The 21,681-nt window shown below is 42.0% G+C and overlaps 1 protein-coding gene across 1 annotated transcript; it reads left to right on the forward strand.

The window, feature by feature from the left end:
* Window positions 1-893: 893 nt before the first annotated feature.
* LOC136140955 (zinc finger protein 665-like) lies at window positions 894-18,585 on the forward strand. Its single transcript, XM_065899088.1, is given in 8 exon segments — window positions 894-908; window positions 3,723-3,849; window positions 4,712-4,787; window positions 4,789-4,838; window positions 16,148-16,970; window positions 17,055-17,167; window positions 17,268-17,464; window positions 17,509-18,585. Coding segments are annotated over 8 exon segments (2,478 nt in total).
* The last annotated feature ends 3,096 nt before the right edge of the window (window positions 18,586-21,681 follow it).

The raw sequence follows: 21,681 nt of genomic DNA on the forward strand, positions 1-21,681 counted from the left end.
GCTCGAACCTGTGTCCCCTGCATTGGCAGGCAGATTCTTAACCACCGCGCCACCAGGGAAGTCCTGAGAGTAAATCTTAAGTGTTCTCACCGCACAGATATGAAAAATGGTAATTGTGAGTTGATAGATGTGTTAATTCCTTGATTGTGATAAATATTTCACACTGCATATGCCTGTCAAATGATCACATGTACACCATATATATAATATATACCATTTTCATTAGTCAGTTATACCTCAGTAAAGCTGGAAAAGACAGAGTGAGAGGTGTGCTGGGCTTGATTCCTCTGAGTGGTGCTTAACCCAGGCTTCCCATTAGATTGCTGATGCATTTTGCACGTATGTTTTGTGTCCCCTGACCAGATATTCCCCTTCAAATAGTTGAGGTTTGGCCCAGCCTCAGTAATATTTAAAATTCCCTGGGTGATTCTAATTTGTATCCATTTGAGCATCATGGCTCCAGGTCCTCCCGTTCCTGAGGACTGAGATCTGGGCTGAGGGTGAGGGCTCTGCTCTGTGTGGGGATGGATCAGGGCTGCTCGGTGACCTGAAGGGGATCTTCGGGTCCAGCTGAGGTGCCCGCTGCTGCTGGGTACGTGAGGGCCTCACCAGGAGGGGAGCCTGAACTGAAGGAAAGAGTGGGAAAACGCACCTGTTGGTCTCTGTGTGGGAGTTATTGTCCTGAGTCTCTCCTGGGACAGTGGGCAACAGAGGACCGTCTGTTCCACATGCTGAGGGCTTCCCTGTGTGTGTGGTGGTGACTCAGGAAGGGGGTGTGTTGATTGCAAGCGTTAAACAGCCTGTTTTCCACTTTCAAGGTCAACCTCTAAAGACTCACGTTGCCTGAGGAAGAAACTCAGAAGAGGAGGAAGAGGAAAGAAAAGGAGTCAGAAATGGCTCTTTCTCAGGTAAAGTCGTATTCTCAGTTGTTTCTTCTGTCTGTCCTTCCTGAAATGCCCTTCTTTGGACTCGCTAATCTCTCACTCTGAGCCTGACACCTGTACATTCACACTCACCTGGGGGCTTCCCTCAGGGCCTGTCATCTCCACTTAGAGTCTCCACTAGGCATAGTCCTGGGCAGGGCTTCACACCCATGAGTTGGAGACACCATGTCAGTGCTATTGGGCAGCAGGGATTGCTTAGGGGCCCCATCTGGATGTAACGTCCACTCTCTGTAAACCCTGATAAAGAAGCTGCACGTGGAAGTCACATGGTAATATGTACAAATACCTGGTAAAATCTAGAACATAGACCAATAAGGGGAAATCAGTTCTGACTGTTTTAGTACACTTGAAGCTAAATGAGTGTACTTCATTCAAAATCTTAATCATTGGGAATGGAATGGAAAGTTCAGAGACATCAGTGATAGAGGGTGTTTTATTCCATCACTGATTTTAAACTATGAAATGAACCTAAGTCTCTGACACTTAGAGATTCTTTAAATCATCTTCATCACCTTCATTCCTTCGGGGTTGTCTTTTCACACTACTCACTGTGTTCTTTGACCCACAGAAGGTTTTTTAAGTTTGATGCAGGTAATGTTTCAGCTTCATTCTTTTACTGGTAGATACTCCGTTTCCCAGCAGCATTTGTTGAAGAGACTGTCCTTTCCGCATTGTGTAGTCTTAGCATCCTTGTCAAAAATTAGTTGGACAGGGCTTCCCTGGTGGTGCAGTGGTTGAGAGTCCTCCTGCCGATGCAGGGTACACGGGTTCGTGCCCCGGTCCGGGAAGATCCCACATGCTGCGGAGCGGCTGGGCCCGTGAGCCATGGCCGCTGAGCCTGCGCGTCCGGAGCCTGTGCTCCGCAACGGGAGAGGCCACAACAGTGAGAGGCCCGCGTATCGCAAAAAAAAAAAAAAATTGGCATATGTGCAGGGGTTTACTTTTGAATGTTCTGTTTTATTCATTTTTTTTTTAATTTATGTATTTATTTTGGGGCTGCACTGGGTCTTCGTGGTGGCACGCGGGATCTTCATTGTGACATGTTTAGTTGTGACATGTGGGATCTGTAGTTGTGGCATGCGTACTTCTTAGTTGCGGCATGCAGACTTTTTAGTTGTGGCATGCGAACTCTTAGTGTGGCATGCATGTGGGATCTAGTTCCTGGACCAGGGATCAAACCCTGCATTGGGAGCATGGAGTCTTACCTGCTGGACCACCAGAGAAATCCCTGGTTTATTTGTTTAAATATCTGTTTATGCCAATGCCATGCTATTTTGCTTTTTAATATATATATATATTTTTTTGCGGTACGCGGGCCTCTCACCGTTGTGGCCTCTCCCGTTGTGGAGCACAGGCTCCAGAGGCGCAGGCTCAGCGGCCATGGCTACGGGCCCAGCCATTCCACGGCATGTGGGATCCTCCTGGACTGGGGCACAAACCCGTGTCCCCTGCTCGGCAGGCAGACTCTCAACCACTACGCCACCAGGGAAGCCCTTTAATATGTTTTGAAGTCTAAAACAGCACGGCATCCATCTTTCTTCTTTTTCAAGAGTGTTTTGTCGACTTGGAATCCCTTAAAATCCCATATGAATTCTAGCATTAAGTCTTCCAATTCATGAGTAGGGGATGTGTTTCTGTTTATTTTTTAGCAGAGTTTAGTAGTTTTCAGTGTACAAGTCTTTCACCTCTTCGGCTAAATTTACTACTAAGTGTTTTTTTTTGTTGATGCTATAGTAAAAATGATTGTCTGTTTCCTTTCGGATTATTCATTTTGAGTGTATAGAAAAGCAGTGATTTTTTTGTGTTGATTTTGTATCTTGCAACTTTTCTAATATCGTTTTTTATTTATAACATTTTTCTTGTGGTATCTTTATGGTTTTGTACATATAAGATCTTGTCATCTGCAGAAAAAAGATAATTTTACTTCTGTATTTTTCTTGCCTAATTGCTCTGGCTGGGTATTGCAGTACGTTGCTGAATAGTAAGTAGTGCAGAGAGTGTACATCTTTGCCTTCTTTCTGACCTTAGAGGAAAAGCTTTCATCTTTTACCATTGATTTTGATGTTAGCTATGTGCTTTTTTCTTTTTTTTTAACAGACCCAAAATGTTAAGATTTTATTTACAAAGCTTCTTTGTCGTACAGAAGATACCTGAGTTTTCATGCTTGCAGTGCCATTTCCTAGCTTTCTGTTCTGAGGCAAGTTTCTTAGAGTGTCTTGGGCACAGTTTACTCCTCTGAAAAGTAAAAATGGGATTTTCTCTAATGAGCTGTTATGTTGATAACAAGTTCATACATGTAAAACATTTAGAGTAATACTTAGCATATAGGAAGCATTCAGACACCTTTAGTCATTGCTCTTGGTATCATCATCACAATTTAAGATTTTGACTTTTCTTTAAAGCCACTGTGGACTTTGTCATCTCTGAAGACACCAGTCATACTGTAGCTCATCTAAATATTGAATATCACTCAGTGTGTGAAACGTAATATCTAACACTTCTGCCTGGACATCCTGTTGTTGAATTTTATTTGTATGCATTTCATGTATTGTCCAAAAAAATGAAAAATCCATATTGAATGGAAGATATTATAATCTCTATGAAAAAGCATAAGAAATTAAAATTTGAGACCCATAATTTGCTCTAAATACATTAACATGGATCTGTCAGAATACATACTTCAACTGAATTGATCTTTACCCCTCTCTCCTCTTCTCATTTTGTGTGAAAATAAGGACTCTCCTCATGGCCCCTTGTTGAAATGTGTTTTCATTTCAGGAACAGTTGACCTTCAAGGATGTGGCCATTGAATTCTCTCAGGAGGAGTGGGAATGCCTGGACCCTGCTCAGAGGGCCTTGTACAGGGATGTGATGTTGGAGACCTACAAGAACCTGGTCTCCCTGGGTGAGGATAACTTCCCTCTAGACATAGGGATCTGCCCTTATGTATCTTTGCATTTTCCCTTCTGTACCTTTTGGGAGTCCCTGCATCGCTTCACTGAGCTCAAAGCCCTGTTGACTCAGACATGAAAAGCTTCATGGTGTAGTGTCAGGAGTTTAACGTTGTCCTTTCTTCTGGTGATCTGCCCACTTCATGATACACCAGGAGTTGTTCCAGAGCTTAAGTATTGATAAAGCCCAATTGGAAACTTAAAATATCTGATTCCCTATTTCATACCGCTGTTCTTTTGAGTCACTATCTTTTAAAAAAATAAATTTATTTATTTATTTTAATTTTAATTTTTGGCTACGTTGGGTCTTCGTTGCTGCACGTGGGCCTTCTCCAGCTGTGGCGAGCGGGGGCTACTCTTCATTGCAGGGTGCAGGCTTCTCATTGTGGCGGCTTCTCTTGTTGTGGAGCACAAGCTCTAGGTGTGCAGGCTTCAGTAGTTGTGGCTCACGGGTTCAGTAGTTGTGGCTTGCAGGCTCTAGAGCACAGGCTCAGTAGTTGTGGCACAGGAGCTTAGTTGCTCGACGGCATGTGGGATCTTCCTGGACCGGGGTTCGAACCCGTGTCCCCTGCATTGGCAGGCAGATTCTTAACCACTGCACCACCAGGGAAGCCCTGAGTCACTACTTCTTGGAAGAAAGCCAGTTATCTGCATATTATACTATTCTCTCTGCATTCAGAAGGAGGCAAGCAGTGAATGAATGAATTTGTGAAATATTGTTTGAGATCCATCTGTTGTGTGCTCACTCCTGTGCTGATCAAAGAGCTGGGATTCTGGAAAACCTACAACATATTATTTATTTTCTCTTTTCGGCAGTTATTTCTGTTCCTGACCTGAATATTATTTGCATTTTGGAGCAAGAGGAAGAGCCCTTGACTGTGAAGAGTGACATGAAAATAGCAAAAAAACAATGGCTGGGGATGTATCAAAAGTATGAACACAGGTCAGAACTCAGATGGACAGAGAGGAAGCCACACCATTAATGGTGTTTGGAGAGCTCTTTAGGAAATTCTAAGTTTATTACTTACGAACTTTTCTCAGGGGAAATTTTTCTTCTCCCCAACATAGCACACTATCCTTCAACGTGTAAAATTCATCCTTTCACCTCCCTGTGGTGCTGCAGCTCCAGTAGAATCAAAGGCAAGGTCTTTATCGTGATCTACACTCTGCCGTCTGGGTCTTGTTGCTTGATTTGAGTAGCACGTGGTGAGCTGTTTCAAAGCAATCTGTTTCCCCCTTGGTCTCTTCTTCTATACTTGATTGCATGGGATTTTCAATTTTTAGTCCATATAGATAAGAGCTGAGGCCTCCATAGTCCAAACCCCTGGACCTGTCTCAGTTTGGTGTACTTGGAAGAACTAATTAAATGATGGGAAAACAGTGGCTGCTCTTTGATTCCATCTGGCCTCTCAGAACCTGCATGGATCTGTTTCAGGTCATGTCTGCCATTCAGATCCCTCAGCCATTTCTTCGTTTTTTGTTTTCTTTTTTCCTTTTTCTTTTTGGCTGTGCCGTGTGGCTTGTAGGATCCTAGTTCCCCAGTCAAGGATTGAACTTGGGCCCGTGGCAGTGAAAACCCGGAATCCTAACCAGTGAATCTGCCAGGGAGTTCCCCCTCAGCCGTTTCTTCTGTTCTGCTTTTGCCACATACTTCTGGGTGTGTGTAATGGGGAAATGGGTTGGATCTTCTGTAACTGTTACTTAGGAAAACTATAAACAGTATGGACGAAGAGATTCTCTTTGATCCCCAATCCCACATGGGGAGCATATATGAATCTCTGAGCTTGGCGACTATGGGTAGAGCCCATGGTCCCGTGTTAAAGTTCTATAATATCTGACCCCAATATATTGTATTTTTCTTGTTCTTTTACCTCTCTACTTAGTCTGGGAATGTAGACTCTTGTTGATGTCATATTTTCTTTAGTTTGCATGATTTTGCCTCTGAAATTGCTTTTAAAATGCCCATTCTTAGGTATTTGATATTTCATCCTTTTGTTTGTTTGTTGTTGTGGTAAGCTGTCTTTAGGTGTTGAATAACTTCACTCTCCTGTGGAGTGGGTTTACTTGGAAACATAGCATTCTTTTTCCTTAATTAATTAATTAATTTATTTTTGGCTGTGTTCGGTCTTCGTTGCTGCCTGTGGGCTCTCTCTAGTTGCGGCAAGCGGGGGCTACTCTTCGTTGTGATACGCGGACTTCTGATTGCAGTGGATTTTCTTGTTGCGGAGCACAGGCTCTAGGCGTGTGGGCTTCAGTAGTTGTGGCACGTGGGCTCAGTAGTTGTGGCTTGCAGGCTCTAGAGTGCAGGCTCAGTAGTTGTGGCGCACGGGCTTAGATGCTCTGTGGCATGTGGCATCTTCCTGGACCAGGGCTCGAACCCGTGTCCCCTGCATTGGCAGGCGGATTCTTAACCACTACGCCATCAGTAAAGTCTGGAAACATAGCATTCTTGATGGAGATATGTTTACTAATTCGTCGCAATATTATTCTGCTACATACAGAAGCACCATTTGAAGCTATTCACTAGAGTAGTCAGCATGTCCTAGGATACTGAAATAGAAAGCATCACAGGAGCTTGTGGAGGGACTTCCCTGGTGGTCCAGTGGTTAAGACTTTGTGCTTCCAGTGAAGGGGGCGCGGGTTCAATCCCCGGTCAGGGAACTAAGATCCCACATGCTGCATGGCTAGAAAAAAAAAAACCACAAAGAAACACTTGACTGATAAGTGTTTCCAGTTTTTTTTTTCTGGTTTTGAGGAGTATCACAAAAGCGTGTCTCAAGAGCAACTGTGACAATGTTTTTCACATATACTAATCATCATCCCCTTGGAGCCTCAATAAATGGTATAGGAATTTCTCCTTGGGTCAACATTGTCCAAGTTCACATCCTCATATCTCTGGGTCTGTTGACTAGACTGTTCATTCCACAGTTTTCATACCGTGTATTGTTTATCCAACCTCAACAAATACTATTTTTTTTTTTTTTTGCGGTATGTGGTCCTCTCACTGTTGCGGCCCGTTGTGGAGTACAGGCTCTGGACGCGCAGGCTCAGCGGCCATGGCTCACGGGCCCAGCCACTCCGTGGCATGTGGGATCTTCCCGGACCGGGGCACAAACCCATGTCCCCTGCATCGGCAGGCGGACTCTCAACCACTGCACCACCAGGGAAGCCCAACAAATACTATTTTGAAGCATCTTTGTGTGTGTGTGTGTGTGTTTTTTTAAAATAATTTATTTTATTTTATTTTTGGCTGCGTTGGGTCTTTGTTGCTGCACACAGGCTTTCTCTAGTTGCGGCGAGCGGGGGCTACTCTTCATTGTGGTGCGCGGGCTTCTCATTGCAGTGGCTTCTCTTGTTGCAGAGCACTGGCTCTAGGTGCACGGGCTTCAGTAGTTGTGGCTCACGGACTTAGTTGCTCCTCGGCATGTGGGATCTTCCTGTACCAGGTCTCGAACCCGTGTCCCCTTCATTGGCAGATGGGTTCTTAACCACTGCACCAACAGGGAAGCCCATTTTGAAGTGTCTTAATGAGAGAACTTATGAAGTTGAATGATGCCTTCAATGAAGTACTGTTTTTTCTTTTTTTTTAAGTAAATTTTTACTTATTTATTTATTTTTGTCTGCATTTGGTCTTCATTGCTGCTTGTGGGCTTTCTCTAGTTGCGGCAAGGGGGGCTACTTTCGTTGCGGTGCATGGGCTTCTCATTGTGGTGGCTTCTCGTTGCGGAGTACGGGCTCTAGGCACACGGGCTTCAGTAGTTGTGGCACATGGGCTCAGTAGTTGTGGCTCGTGGGCTTAGTTGCTCTGCAGCATGTGGGATCTTCCCGGACCAGGGATCAAACCCGTGTTCCCTGCATTGGCAAGCAGATTCTTAACCACTGTGCCACCAGGGAAGTCCCTCTATGCATTATAAATGAACTTGACTTTTATTTGTTTAGTCAGCAGGTTCATATTTTTATGATATTCTTAGTGTTCTTGTTTTTTTCGTAGTGCGTGGGTGGTTGAATTGGGGAATCGCCCTTCATTGTGAAGTTGGTGACCAGACTGTTACATTTCTTCATATATTTTCAGTATTAACCCATTATCACATACATGATTTGCAACTATTTTCTACCCGTTCTGCAGATTGTCTTTTCACTCTACTGAATGTGATTTGATGCACAAGAGTTTGTAATTTTGATGTAGTCCAATTTATCTGTTTTTACTTCCGTTTGCTGTGCTTTTGCAGTCGTATGTTCTCAATCATTGCTGTATCCAGTGCCATTAAGATTTTTTCCTATGTTTTCTTCTAGGAGTTTTATGCTTTTAGCTTGTATGTTTAGATCTTTGTTCTATTTTTTTAAAATTAATTATTTATTTATTTGGCTGTGTTGGGTCTTAGTTGCAGCATGTGGTATCTCCGTTGTGTCACGTGGGATCTTTCGTTGTGGCGCACAGGCTTCTCTCTAGTTGTGGCACGCGGGCTCAGTAGTTGTAGTGCGTGGAGTTAGTTGCCCCACGACATGTGAGATCTTAGTTCCCCGACCAGGGATCGAACCCACATCCCTGCTTTGGAAGGTGGATTCTTAACCACTGGACCACCAGGGAAGTCCCTAGATCTTTGTTCTCTTTTGAGTTAATTTTTTACAGGGGTTCATGCAGCAGTCCAACTACATTCTTTCATATGTGGGTATCTGATTTTCTCAACATCTTTTTTTCAAGAGGCTGCTTTTCCCTCATTGAGGAATCTTGACACCTTTGTGGCACATCATTTGACTGTATATGCAAGAGTTTATTGCTGACGTCTTTTCCACTGGTGTTTCTGTCTGTCTTTATATTGGTACCATACACTTACTATTAGTTTTGCTTTTTAGTAAGTTTTGAAATAAGGAAGTATGAGACCTTCAACTTTGTTCTTTTCAAGATTGTTTTTCCTATTCAGGGTCTCTTGAGATTCAGTGTATGTCCTAGGATGTAAGTGTTTATTTTTTCCAAAATTGATATTGTGGTTTTGTTAGGTATTGCTTTGAATCTCTTGATCATTTTGTTGGTATTGACGTAATGACAATATTGTGTTTCAGTCCATGAACTGGGGATATCTGCATTTACTTGTGTATTTTCTAATAATTTTCAGCAACGATTTTAGTTACAGTGTACAAGTATTTTTTATGTGGCTAAGGTTTTGCCTAAGTATTTTATTCTTTTTGATGCTATTTGAGATGGAAATGTTTTCTCAATTTTCTAATTGTTCATCATTAACATATAGAATACAATTTTTACATGTTGACTTTATATCTTCCAATTTTTCTGAATTCATTAGTTATTTATATCAGGATTTTTTTGTGGAATCTCATGTTTTTTCTACATATTAGGTTATGTCATCTCTAAACAGACATAATTTTCTTCTCCTTTCTCTAATTGGATACCTTTTATTTTGTTTTCTTGCCCATTTGTCTGGCTGGGACTCCAGCTATGTGTTTTTTTTTTTTGTTTTTTTTGTTTTTTTGTGGTACGTGGGCCTCTCACTGCTGTGGCCTCTCCCATTGCAGAGCATGGGCTCTGGGCATGCAGGCTCAGCGGCCATGGGTCACAGGCCCAGCCGCTCTGCGGAATGTGGGATCTTCCCGGACCGGGGCACGAACCTGCGTCCCCTGCATCGGCAGGCGGACTCTCAACCACTGCGCCACCAGGGAAGCCCCAGCTATGTGTTTAATAGAGATAGTGAGAGCAGGTATCTTGTCTTGTTCCTGATCTGAGAGAAAAAGCTTTCAGTCTTTCCCCATTGTGTATGATGTTACCTGTGGGCTTTTTATATTAGTCTTTTATTGTGTTACTGTATTTATTTCTATTCCTACTGTATTGAGTGTGTTTATTATGAAAGGCTGTTAACTAGTCAAATGCTTTTCTGCATCAGTTGAGATAATCATGTAGTGTATTTTCTTATATTTAATGTGAAGTTTTACATTGAAAGATTTCATTTGTTGGAGCAACCTTGCATTCCAAGAATATATCCTCTTTGGTTGTACTGTATAATCCTTTTGTAGTACTGTTAAATTTCATTTACTCTTGTTTGATTGATGAGTTTTGCATCAATATTAAGATTTATTTATTTATTTTATATTTTAGTTTTGGCTGCGTTGGGTCTTCATTGCTGCACGCGGGCTTTCTCTAGTTGCGGCGGTGGAGGCTGCTCTTCGATGTGGTGCTCGGGCTTCTCATTGCGGTGGCTTCTCTTGTTGCAGAACACGGGCTCTAGGTGCACGGGCTTCAGCAGTGGTGGCATGCGGGCTCAGTAGCTGTGGCTCGCAGGCTCAGTAGTTGTGGTGCATGGGCTTAGTTGCTCCGTGGCATGTGGGATCTTCCCGGACCAGGGCTCGAACCTGTGTCCCCTGCATTGGCAGGAGGATTCTTAAACACTGCCCCACCAGGGAAGTCCAGTTTTGGACTGACTTTGATTTTAGAGTAATTCTAGTCTCATAATGAGTTTTGAAGTGTTTCCTTTTCAAATTTTGGGGAAGAGTTTGAAGAAGCTTGATCTTAATTCTTTTAAGATGTTGGGTGGAATTCAGTAGTGACGCTATCTAGCTTTCCTTTGGATTCTCTTTCTTTCTTTCTTTCTTTTTTTTTTTTCTGGCTGCACCATGCGGCATGTGGAATCTTAATTCCGTAATCAGGGATCAAACCTTGACCTGCAGTGGAAGCACAGAGTCTTAACCACTGGAGCACCAGGGAAGTCCTCCTTTGATTTTTTTTTTGGTGTGTGTGGTATGCGGGCCTCTCACTGCTGTGCTCTCTCCCGCCGTGGAGCACAGGCTCCGGACATGCAGGCTCAGTGGCCATGGCTCACGGGCCCAGCCGGTCCACGGCATGTGGGATCCTCCCAGACCGGGGCACGAACCCGCGTCCCCTGCACCGGCAGGTGGACTCCCAACCACTGCGCCACCAGGGAAGCCCTCTCCTTTGATTTTGATCAGTGATTTTTGTTAGTGACTCAGTCTCCTTACAAGGAATGGGTTTGTTCAGATTTTTTATTTCTTCATGACTCTGTTGATAGGTGTGTGTCTCTGGGAATTCATTCAGATTTTGCAATATTTAGGCGTAGAATTATTCTTGGTATTCTAATTTTTTTTTTATTTCTGTGGAATCAATTGTAGTGCCCCCACTTTCATTTTTTATTTTAGTTATTTGGCCTTCTCTCTTTTTGGTTAGTTAATGTACTTAAGGGGTTTATTATGTCTATCTGATCAAAGAACCAACTTTTAATTTTGTGATTTTCTGTAGTTTTTTATTCTTTTTGTATATCTCTTAATTTAATTTTTTTTCTTTCTAGCTTTGACTCTGTTTCCTATGGTCTTTTTTTCTTTTTATTTTCATTTTTAAAATTATTTTTATTCACATGATAAACCAGTATCTTTTATGTGCATTCCTTTGTATTTTTTTTTTTCAAGCTTTAAGATACAATCAACATATAATATTGTGTAAGTTAAGTGTAATGATTTGCTACACGTTTATATTTTGAAAAGATTACCAGGTATGTTTGTTAAAACATCCATTAACTTACATAATTAACAATTTTGTTTGTGTGGTGAGAACACGTGAAGGTTACTGTCTTAACAACTTTCAAGTATATAATACAGTATTAATAATCATAGTCAGCATGCTGTATGTTAGATCCCCAGAACTAATTCATCTTGACTAACATCTCCCCATTTCTGCTGTGCCCCAGCCTTTGGTAATCCCTATTTTACTTTCTGTTTGTGTTTGGCTTTTCTTCCCCCCAACTATAAGTGAGATTATTCTTTATTTGTTTTTCTCTCAGACTTATTTTACTTAGCATAATCCCTTCAAATGCTCTCCATGTTGGTACAGATAGCAGGATTTCATTCTTTCTTATGGCTGAATAATATCTCATTTTCTATAGAAATGAGATTTTTTTTTTATCCATTCATTAGTTGGACACTTAGGTAGTTTCCATATCCTGGCTATGGCTTCTACTGCTCTAACGAACATAGGCGTGCAGATACCTCTGTGTGATAGTGATGACCTCATTTCTTTTCGGTATATACCCACATGTGGAATAACTACGTTATGTGGTGCTTTAAAAAAAAATATTTTGACTGTAATTAGTTTTTTCCAGTGACTAAAACGAATTATAATCTTCTGATAGTACGGTAGGGTTCTCTTTAATCCACAACCTTACTAACACTCATACCTCTTGGTTTTTTTGTTTTTGTTTCTTTTTTGGCTGCTGGACCACCAGGGAATTCCCCCTCTCTTGTCTTTTTGATAATAGCCATTCTAAAGGTCTCAAGTGATATCTCCTTGAGGGTTTGATTTGCATTTTCTCCTAAAGGAGGAGCTGGGAACTGGGACACTTTCTCCTGTTTATTCTCACCTTATTGTGCCTTGGAGGGATTGAGTCAAAAATCATGATTACACTTTTTGGTTCTGTGTTTTGAGTGTAGGCATTTCTTTGGGTGTTTCAGCTTCTCACCTGGTTCTTTGAGTTATTCCAAAGGATTTTGTTGGGAATTCCCTGGTGGTCCAGTCTAAGACTCTGTGCTTTCACTGCTGAGGGCAACGTTCAGTCCCTGGTCAGGGAACTAAGATCCTGCCAGCCATGTGGTGCAGCCAAAAAAAAACGAAAACCAAAACAAAACAAAACCCACAAAGATTTTTGTTCTTGTTGTATATTGTTGTTAATTCAGCGTCTCCATGGGCTAAGTGCCTGGAGTTTACTGGTCTTCTGTCTTGCCAACATCATTTTTCATGTCTTTTTTATGGCAGAGATTGTGTTAAGAGATCCAGTGCTATGATTTCCAGTAATTAGAGCAGGACAGCAAAAGGGACACTGTTGTTTTTAATACCAAATAAGGAGTCTTAGTCTAAAAAGTTGATATGACAAATTGTTAAAATTTTTACAATGTTAGGTAATTAATAATTTAGTTAATAAGATTCTTTTTAAATTTATTTATTTTTGGCTGAGTTGGGTCTTTGTTACTGGGAGCGGGCTTTCTCTAGTTGTGGCGAGTGGGGGCTAACTCTTCTTTGTGGTGCGCGGGCTTCTCATTGCAGTGGCTTCTCTTGTTGTGGAGCACGGGCGTCAGTAGTTGTGGCACGCGGGCTTCAGTAGTTGTGGCCCGTGGACTCTAGAGTACAGGCTCAGTAGTTGTGGCTCACAGGCTTAGTTACTCCATGGCATGTGGGATCTGCCCAGACCAGGGCTTAAACCCATGTCCCCTGCGTTGGCAGGTGGATTCTTGACCACTGTGCCACCGGGGAAGTCCTCTTTTTCTTTTTTTTTTTTTTTTTTTTCTTTTTTTTTTTTTTGCGGTACGCGGGCCTCCCACTGTTGTGGCCTCTCCCGTTGCGGAGCACAGGCTCCGAAGCGCAGGCTCAGCGGCCATGGCTCATGGGCCCAGCCGCTCTGCGGCATGTGGGATCTTCCCGGACCGGGGCACGAACCCGTGTCCCCTGCATCGGCAGGCGGACTCTCAACCACTGCGCCACCAGGGAAGCCCCTCTTTTTCTTTTTTTAACTAATATGATCACATCTTAAAATGCTCATACCTTGGGAAACACCTCCTGTTATCTTTGTTTCTTGAAACAAACTGTCTGCCCACCCAGCTAGGAGATTATCATCATGAACTCTTGTCTCCCTGCTTTGCTATACTGTAAGGTTTCATTGTATCTGCAAGAAAATGTGCAGAATAAACTCATCTGTCTCCTTTTGATGGCCATTTCCTATGTTTTCCTTCCAAATCCTGCTTCTTACATTCTTGGATGTATCTCCGGTAATGTCTGTGTATTTTTCTCTCTCTTTTTTGGGGGGGTTTTTGTTGCTAAGCACGGGCTTTCTCTAGTTGCAGTGATCAGGGCTACTCTTCGTGGCAGTGCACAGGCTTCTCATTGCAGTGGCTTCTCTTGTTGCGAAGCACAGGCTCTAGGTGCGCGGGCTTCAGTAATTGTGGCACGTGGGCTCAGTAGTTGCAGTTCGTGGGCACTAGAGCGCAGGCTCAGTAGTTGTGGCGCACAGGCTTAGTTGCTCCATGACATGTGGGATCTTCCCGGACCAGGGCTGAACCCATGTCCCCTGCATTGGCAGGCGGATTCTTCACCACTGAGCCAGCAGAGAAACCCGTGTTTTTCTCTTGAATATATATTCCTGGAAATGGAACTCATGGATATTAATATTGGTACATTTCATACCAGATATTGCTAGAGATAAAAACCTGCTTTCTCTTTACAATATCACACTCTCTCCCTTTTTAAATTTCTTTTGCTTTTGTTGCATGCCCATGGTATAAGTCCCGTGGTTAAAAATGAGATGGTACAGTACTACTTGCTAAACCGGTTTTTCTTTTCTTCCCCATTCAGTATTCTCATTGCCCTGGTACAGTTACATTCCCACAGTTTAGAAAGCACAAGCTGTGTTCCCACACGTCCATTACTCCTTGTCCTCCATTCTTGGCCTTCCCAGTTCTGACCTTTCCTCACATGGTCCCTTGATGTGGATGGAATACACTGTTACTTGCTAGCATATTTGGTTTTTTACTTCTGAACTCCCTAATTCCCAGAGCCTTTTATCACCCATCCCACTGTCTTCCCACACTTTTCACATTGTAAAAAATCATGTGTATTCCTACAGTGAATTAATTTCACTAGGCAGGACCTTAATTTATATGTGCAGAGGTGGTGCCTCCGAAACCATTTCCAGGAAGGATGGCTGAATAATGCTATATACAGCTCAGTTCTTGTATCACCCTTGAAATTTTCTTTCTGAACTCTTGGTATTCATATCCTGTATCTCTCATTTACTTTCTGTGTAAATTGGTTTCATGTACATGAACCCTGTGAGTCTGATGCCCTTATTTGAAAATTGGGCTTAGAATATTTCATGTTTCACAGTAAAGATTTGAAGGTTACTTTTAAAAAATACTGACTTTCATGTTTATTGTGAGCTATCCATTTGTCTACATTATAACTTGGGTGTTTTTATTTGTAATTGATCCCAACAACATTGTCTCTGATCCTAGTTAATACATTTTCAGGGCTTCCCTGGTGGCTCAGTGGTTAAGAATCCACCTGCCAATGCAGGGGGACATGGGTTAGAGCCCTGATCCAGGAAGATCCCACATGCTGCAGAGCAACTAAGCCCATGCGCCACAACTACTGAGCCTGTGCTTTAGAGCTCACGAGCCCAACTACTGAAGCCTGTGCACCTAGAGCCCATGCTCTGCAATGAGAGAAGCCATCGCAATGAGAAACCTGTGTATGCACCACAATGAAGAGTAGCCCCTGCTCACCACAACTAGAGAAAGCCCGCACGTAGCAACAAAGACACAACGCAGCCAAAAATAAATCAAAAAAGTAAATAAATATTAAAAATAAATACATAAATAAATTTTCAATGCACACTGTATTACATACACTTTGGGGCCAATAATTTAAGGTAACTGCCTAGATAGGCCATAGCTCAATGCTATCTGGTTTTCAATACTAAACTGCCATTTGTTTACATTATCCATCAGGTAAGCTTATTTTGGATTATTTACCATTATAACGCATTGTTGGTTCTTTAGCATTTACTTACGTACAAATATGCAGAAATTTTGTACAATATAATACTTTTTTCTCCTCAGTTACAAGACAGCAGTGGGATTCCCTGGCAGTCCAGTGGTTAGGACTCAGCACTTTCACTGCCATGGGCCCAGGTTTGACCCGTGGTTGGGGAACTAAGACCCTACAAGCCACTTGGTGTGGCCAAAAAAAAAAAAAAAAAAAAAAGACAGCAGTATGCTTACTGCCAATTACTGTGCTTTGGGGTCATGGTGGGAAAATGCCCTTTTTTTGAGAGCAAATACAAGTTTATACAGCGTTAGGGTTTTTGTCATAGGGTGTTTTGGAACTAGGCTACCCTAAAATTATTATTTTTTAATTTTTTTATTTTTCTCAGTTATATATCCTTATTTTGTTATTAACATGTAGTTGATTTACAATATTATATAAGTTTCGAGTGTACAGCCTAGTGATTCACAAGTTTTAAACGTTATACCCCACCTAAGATTACTTTGAAATACATGTGATCACTTTCTTTCGTAAGGGATCATATTTCTTTACTGTTCCTTAAATTTTGAACATTTTGTTTGGGAAGCTTTATTACTCTGTTCAGGATAAGTATTATTTTTGGTTTAATATCATGTTATCAACAAGAAATGACTTTGTTCTGAACTATAATTAATAGGATTCCTATGGTTCTTTATATCTTGTAGATATCTGTCATATATATGTAATGAAGAAATTACAACCTAAAGTGAACAGTGATGGAGGAGAAGTATTCCAAACAGTGATGTTAGAAACACGTGAAAGCCGTGAAATAAGAGATTTTTACTTCAAGGAAATCCAGGAAAATATGCATGACTTTGAGTATCAGTGGAGAGATGATGAAAGAAATTGCAAAGGAATGCCTATAACCTGTAAAGAAAATCTCACTTATAAAAGAAATCAACATTGGAAAAGGGATGCAGGAAACAAGCCTGTTGAAAATAGGCTTGGATCAAGCTTTCGAGATAAACTGCTGATATATCAAACTGAAGGGAAAATTTATGAATGTAATCAAGCTGTGAAGTCTACCAACAGTAGAGGCTCATTTTCAATACTTGAAAGAATTACTCCTAGTGTCCAGGCCAACATTTCTAATATATATGGGAATGATCTTATCCATCTTTCAGGACCGGCACAGGAGCAGAAAGCATACAAGGGAAAACCTTACAGATGTCGTCAGTTTGGCAAAATGTTTCATCGGGGCTCATACCTCACTAGACATCAGATAATCCACACAGGAAAGAAATCGTACAAATGTGATGTATGTGGCAAAGTCTTTCGTCGAAGTTCACACCTTGCAAGTCATCGGACAATTCATACTGGAGAGAAACCTTACAAATGTAATGAGTGTGGCAAGCTCTTTAGTCAAAAAGCACACCTTGGAAGTCATCAGAGAATTCATAGTGGAGAGAAACCTTACACATGTAATGAGTGTGGCAGAGCCTTTACTCTTCGCTCAAATCTCATCAGACATCAGAAAATTCATACAGGAAGGAAATTATATAGATGTGATATATGTGACAAAGTCTTTAGTCGAAATTCACACTTTGCAAATCATCAGAGACGTCATACTGAAGAGAAACCTTACAAATGCAGTGAGTGTGGCAAGGTCTTTACTCAAAATTCACATCTTACAAGACATCAGAGAATTCATAGTGGAGAGAAACCTTACACATGTAATGAGTGTGGCAAAACCTTTAATTTTCACTCAAACCTCATTAAACATCAGAAAATTCATATAGGAAAGAAATTATATAAATGTAATGTATGTGGCAAAGTCTTTATTAGAAATTCACACTTTGCACGTCATCAGACAATTCATACTGGAGAGAAACCTTACAAATGCAATGCGTGTGGCAAGGTCTTTAGTCAAAATTCACATCTTACAAGACATCAGAGAATTCATAGTGGAGAGAAACCTTACACATGTAATGAGTGTGGTAAAGCTTTTAGCCAAAGTTCAAGCCTGGTTGACCATCAGAAAAGTCATTCTGGAGAGAAACCATATAAGTGTTTTGAATGTGGCAAGGCCTTTAAGCAATGGTATTACATCAAGATTCACCAAAGAATTCACACTGGAGAGAAACCGTACAAATGTGATGTGTGTGGCAAAGCCTATATCGCTCTTTCAAGCCTAACTAATCATCAGGTGATCCATACTGGAGAGAGACCTTACCAATGTAATGAATGTGGGAAGTCATTTAGGCAACAGTCTGAAATCAGGATTCACCAAAGAATTCACGATGCAGAGAACCCTTTCAAGTGTAGTGAATGTGGCAAAGCCTTTACTCAGCGTTCAACTCTCACTACACATCAGATAATCCATAAAAGAGAGAAACCATATAAGTGTGATGTATGTGGAAAGGTCTTTAGTCAAAAATCACACTTTAAAATCCATCAGAGAATTCATTCTGGGGAGAAGCCATACAAGTGTCATGAGTGTGACAAAGCCTTTATTGTGCGTTCGAGCCTCACTTCGCATCAGGTAATCCATACAGGAGAGACAGAACATAAATGTGACGTTTGTGGCAAGGGCTTCAGTCAAAATTCACACCTCGTGACTCACTGTAGAGTTCATACTGGAGAGAAGCCTTACAAATGTAATGTATGCAGCAAAGCATTTAGTGTGCGATCAGGCTTAAGTTCCCATCAGGTAATCCATACAGGAGAGAAACCACATAAATGTAATGTATGTGGCAGGGGCTTCAGACAGACTTATCACCTAGTGAATCACCAGAGGATTCACACAGGAGAAAAGCCTTTCAAATGTAATGAATGTGGCAAAACATTTAGCGTGCAGTCAACCTTAACTTCCCATCAGGTAATCCATACGGGAGAGAAACCACATAAATGCGAGGTGTGTGGCAAGGGCTTCAGACAAAGTTCACAGCTCGTGACTCACCGTAGAATTCATACTGGAGAGAAACCTTACAAATGTAATGAGTGTAACAAAGCATTTAGTATGCGATCAACCTTAACTTCCCATCAGGTAATCCATACAGGAGAGAAACCATTTAAATGTGAAGTATGTGCAAAATTCTTCAGTTATAGGTCTCACCTTGTGTATCATCGGAGAATTCATACTGGAGAGAAAACTTACAGATGACTTGATTGTGGCAAAGTCTTTATTTTGCGTTCAAGCCTATCTTACCATCAGGTAATCCACACTGGTGAGAGACGTTACAAATGTAATCAGTGTTGCAAGGCTTTTAGAAGGTGTTCACTCCTTAGGCTTCGTGAGAAAATTCATACTCCGTAGAAGCTGTGTAAATGTATTGCGTGTGTCAAGGCTTTTAGAGAATGGTTTGACCTTAGTCTTCTATAAAGAATTCATTCTGAAAAAAAAAAAAAAAATTCATTCTGGAGAGAAACCTTACAAATGATATGAGCGTGTAAAACCTTTACTCGGGTCACATTTCACCAGTCATCAGGTACTGGACAAAACCTGACACATTTACTGAATGTGGCAAGGCTTTTTAGGTATTGCCTACACGGGGTTCACCAAATACTTTGTACTTACAAATGCAAGGAGTGTGGCAAAGTTTTGAATTATTGCTTACTTTCAGGATACATAAGAATATATGTCTTGGAGACAAACCACACAGATCTAATGTGCATAGCAAGGATTTTACCCAGACATAAAAGGGGGAACATACTGGAGCAATAGTTTACAAATGCAGTGGGAGTGGCAACAGTTTTACCTTGAGTTCAAGTATTGTACAACAACTGAGAGTCCATATTGAGGAGAAGCCGTATAAATGTATGGACAGAGGTTTATCCAGGCCTCACACTGCACTAGACTTGAAAATATACATCTTTAGAAAAACCATACAAAAGTAATGTGCAGGCTAAGGCTTTACCCAAAGACCAAAACTGGAACATAAGAGGAGTTATAAGACTTCTCTGGTGGCACAGTGGTTAAGAACCCATCTGCCAATGTAGGGGACCAGGGTTCAAGCCCTGGTCTGGGAAGATCCCACATGCCGCGGAGCAGCTAAGCCCGTGCACCACAACTACTCAGCCTGTGCTCTGGAGCCCATGAGTCACAACTACTGAGTCTGTGTGCCACAACTACTGAAGGCCACGTGCCTAGAGCCCATGCTCTGCAATAAGAGAAGCCACCACAAGGAGAAGCCCGGGCAGTGTAACCAAGGGTGAACCGCACTCGCCACAACTAGAGAAAGCCCCCGTGCAGCAATGAAGACCCAATGCAGCCAAATAAGTAAATAAATAAACCTTTATTAAAAAAAAGAATCCGCCTGCCAGTGCAGGAGATATGGGTTTGAGCCCCGGTCCAGGAATATCCCACATGCCGCGGAGCAACTAAGCCCATGCGCCACAACTACTGAGCCCTTGTGCCACAACTGCTGAAGCCCATGGACCTAGAGGACGTGCTCTGCAACAAGAGAAGCCACTGCAATGAGAAGCCTGTGCACCGCAACAAAGACCCAAAGCAGCCAAAAAGGAAATAAAGGTTATATTGAAGAGCAACCTTACAAATGTAATGAATGTTGTAAAGTTTTTTTTTTTATCAAGTATTCACATCTTTGGCGTAATGAGTGAATTCATGCAGGACAGAAACTATACAGATATATTAAACATGGAAATACCTTTAAGAAACTGTGTTCTTAGGATTCACCAAAGAATTCATGTTGGTGAGAATCCTTACAAATGTAATTTGTAAATTTTTTGGCCAATTCTTACAACACACCATACATCCAATAATCCATACTAGGAATAACTAAGTCTTTACTTCTCTGAGATTAACCTGAGATGTTACATACTACAGAATAATTACAAGTCACAAAATATTAAAACTTATGACGTGTATCACTGCAGAAGGACATGTGGAAATGGCCCTTCTGTTCTAATAAATTATAGAGTATTTCATTTGAGTATTCTTGAAAAGGCTGCATTGCTACTTTATGAATTTCAAGCTAAGGTTTGAAGTCTTGATTTTATACCTTTCTTACAGAATTTCCTGATGGTCTCTGGGATGGAGTCAAGACGAAGGGGCCAAATTCACTAGGTGTGGTTCATTCATATCCACCTTTCCTGGAAAAACAATACTAAAGGACTTCCCTGGTGGCCCAGTGGTAAAGAATCCGCCTTCCGGGCTTCTTTGGTGGCACAGTGGTTGAGAGTCCGCCTGCTGATGCAGGGGACACGGGTTTGTGCCCCGGTCCAGGAGGATACTACATGCCATGGAGCGGCTGGACCCGTGAGCCATGGCTGCTGAGCCTGCGCATCCGGAGCCTGTGCTCCGCAATGGGAGAGGCCACAACAGTGAGAGGCCTGCATACCGCAAAAAAAAAAAAGAAACCGCCTTCCAATGCAGGGGATGTGGGTTAATCCTTGGTCAGGGAACTAAGATCCCACATGCCGTGGGGAAACTGGCCCACGCGCTGCAACTACTGAGCTTGCGTTTCTCAACTAAAGAGCCTGCGTGCCACAAACTACAGATCCCTTGTGCCCTGGAGCATGCGTACCACAACTAGAGAAGAGAAAACCCTCATGCCACAAGTAGAGAGAAGCCCACCTGCCACAACAAAGACCCAGTCTGCTGCAATGAAAGATCCTGCATGCCTCAATAAAGATCCCATGTGCCACAACTAAGACCCGACCTAGCCAAAAAGAAAAAAAAAATACTGAGTTGTGTAACAATATTGAATGAATTAGAATCAGGGAAGGGCAGAGAATAATGTAAAACTATGATATCAGTTATCATGCTTATGTTCAAGGTGCCCATCCATAGATGGTGGGTTATAGTACAGAATGTTCTACCAACTGACCATGAACAGATCAAGCATTAAGGACTGGACTTTTCATGGGAGGAGAGTCACAGGTTACTAGAACTCGTTATTTGTTAGAAATAATGCACTGGAAATGGTGGTTACATTCCCCACTGAATGGCAATGGTTAATGAAAAATTAGTCTTTTTTTTCAGTAAATTTATTTTTGGCTGCGTTGGGTCTTCATTACTGCACATGGGCTTTCTCTAGTTGTGGCAAGCAGGGGCTACTCTTTGTTGTGGTGTGCAGGCTTCTCATTGCGGAGCATGGGCTCTGGAGCACAGGCTCAGTAGTTGTGGCGCGCAGGCTTAGTTGCTGTGCGGCATGTGGGATATTCCAGAACCAGGGCTCGAACCCCTGTCCCCTGCATTGGCAGGTGGATTCTTAACCACTGCGCCACCAGGGAAGTC

The sequence above is a fragment of the Phocoena phocoena genome, chromosome 20 (assembly GCF_963924675.1).
Source record: "Phocoena phocoena chromosome 20, mPhoPho1.1, whole genome shotgun sequence".
In the NCBI taxonomy this organism is placed as follows: domain Eukaryota; kingdom Metazoa; phylum Chordata; class Mammalia; order Artiodactyla; family Phocoenidae; genus Phocoena; species Phocoena phocoena.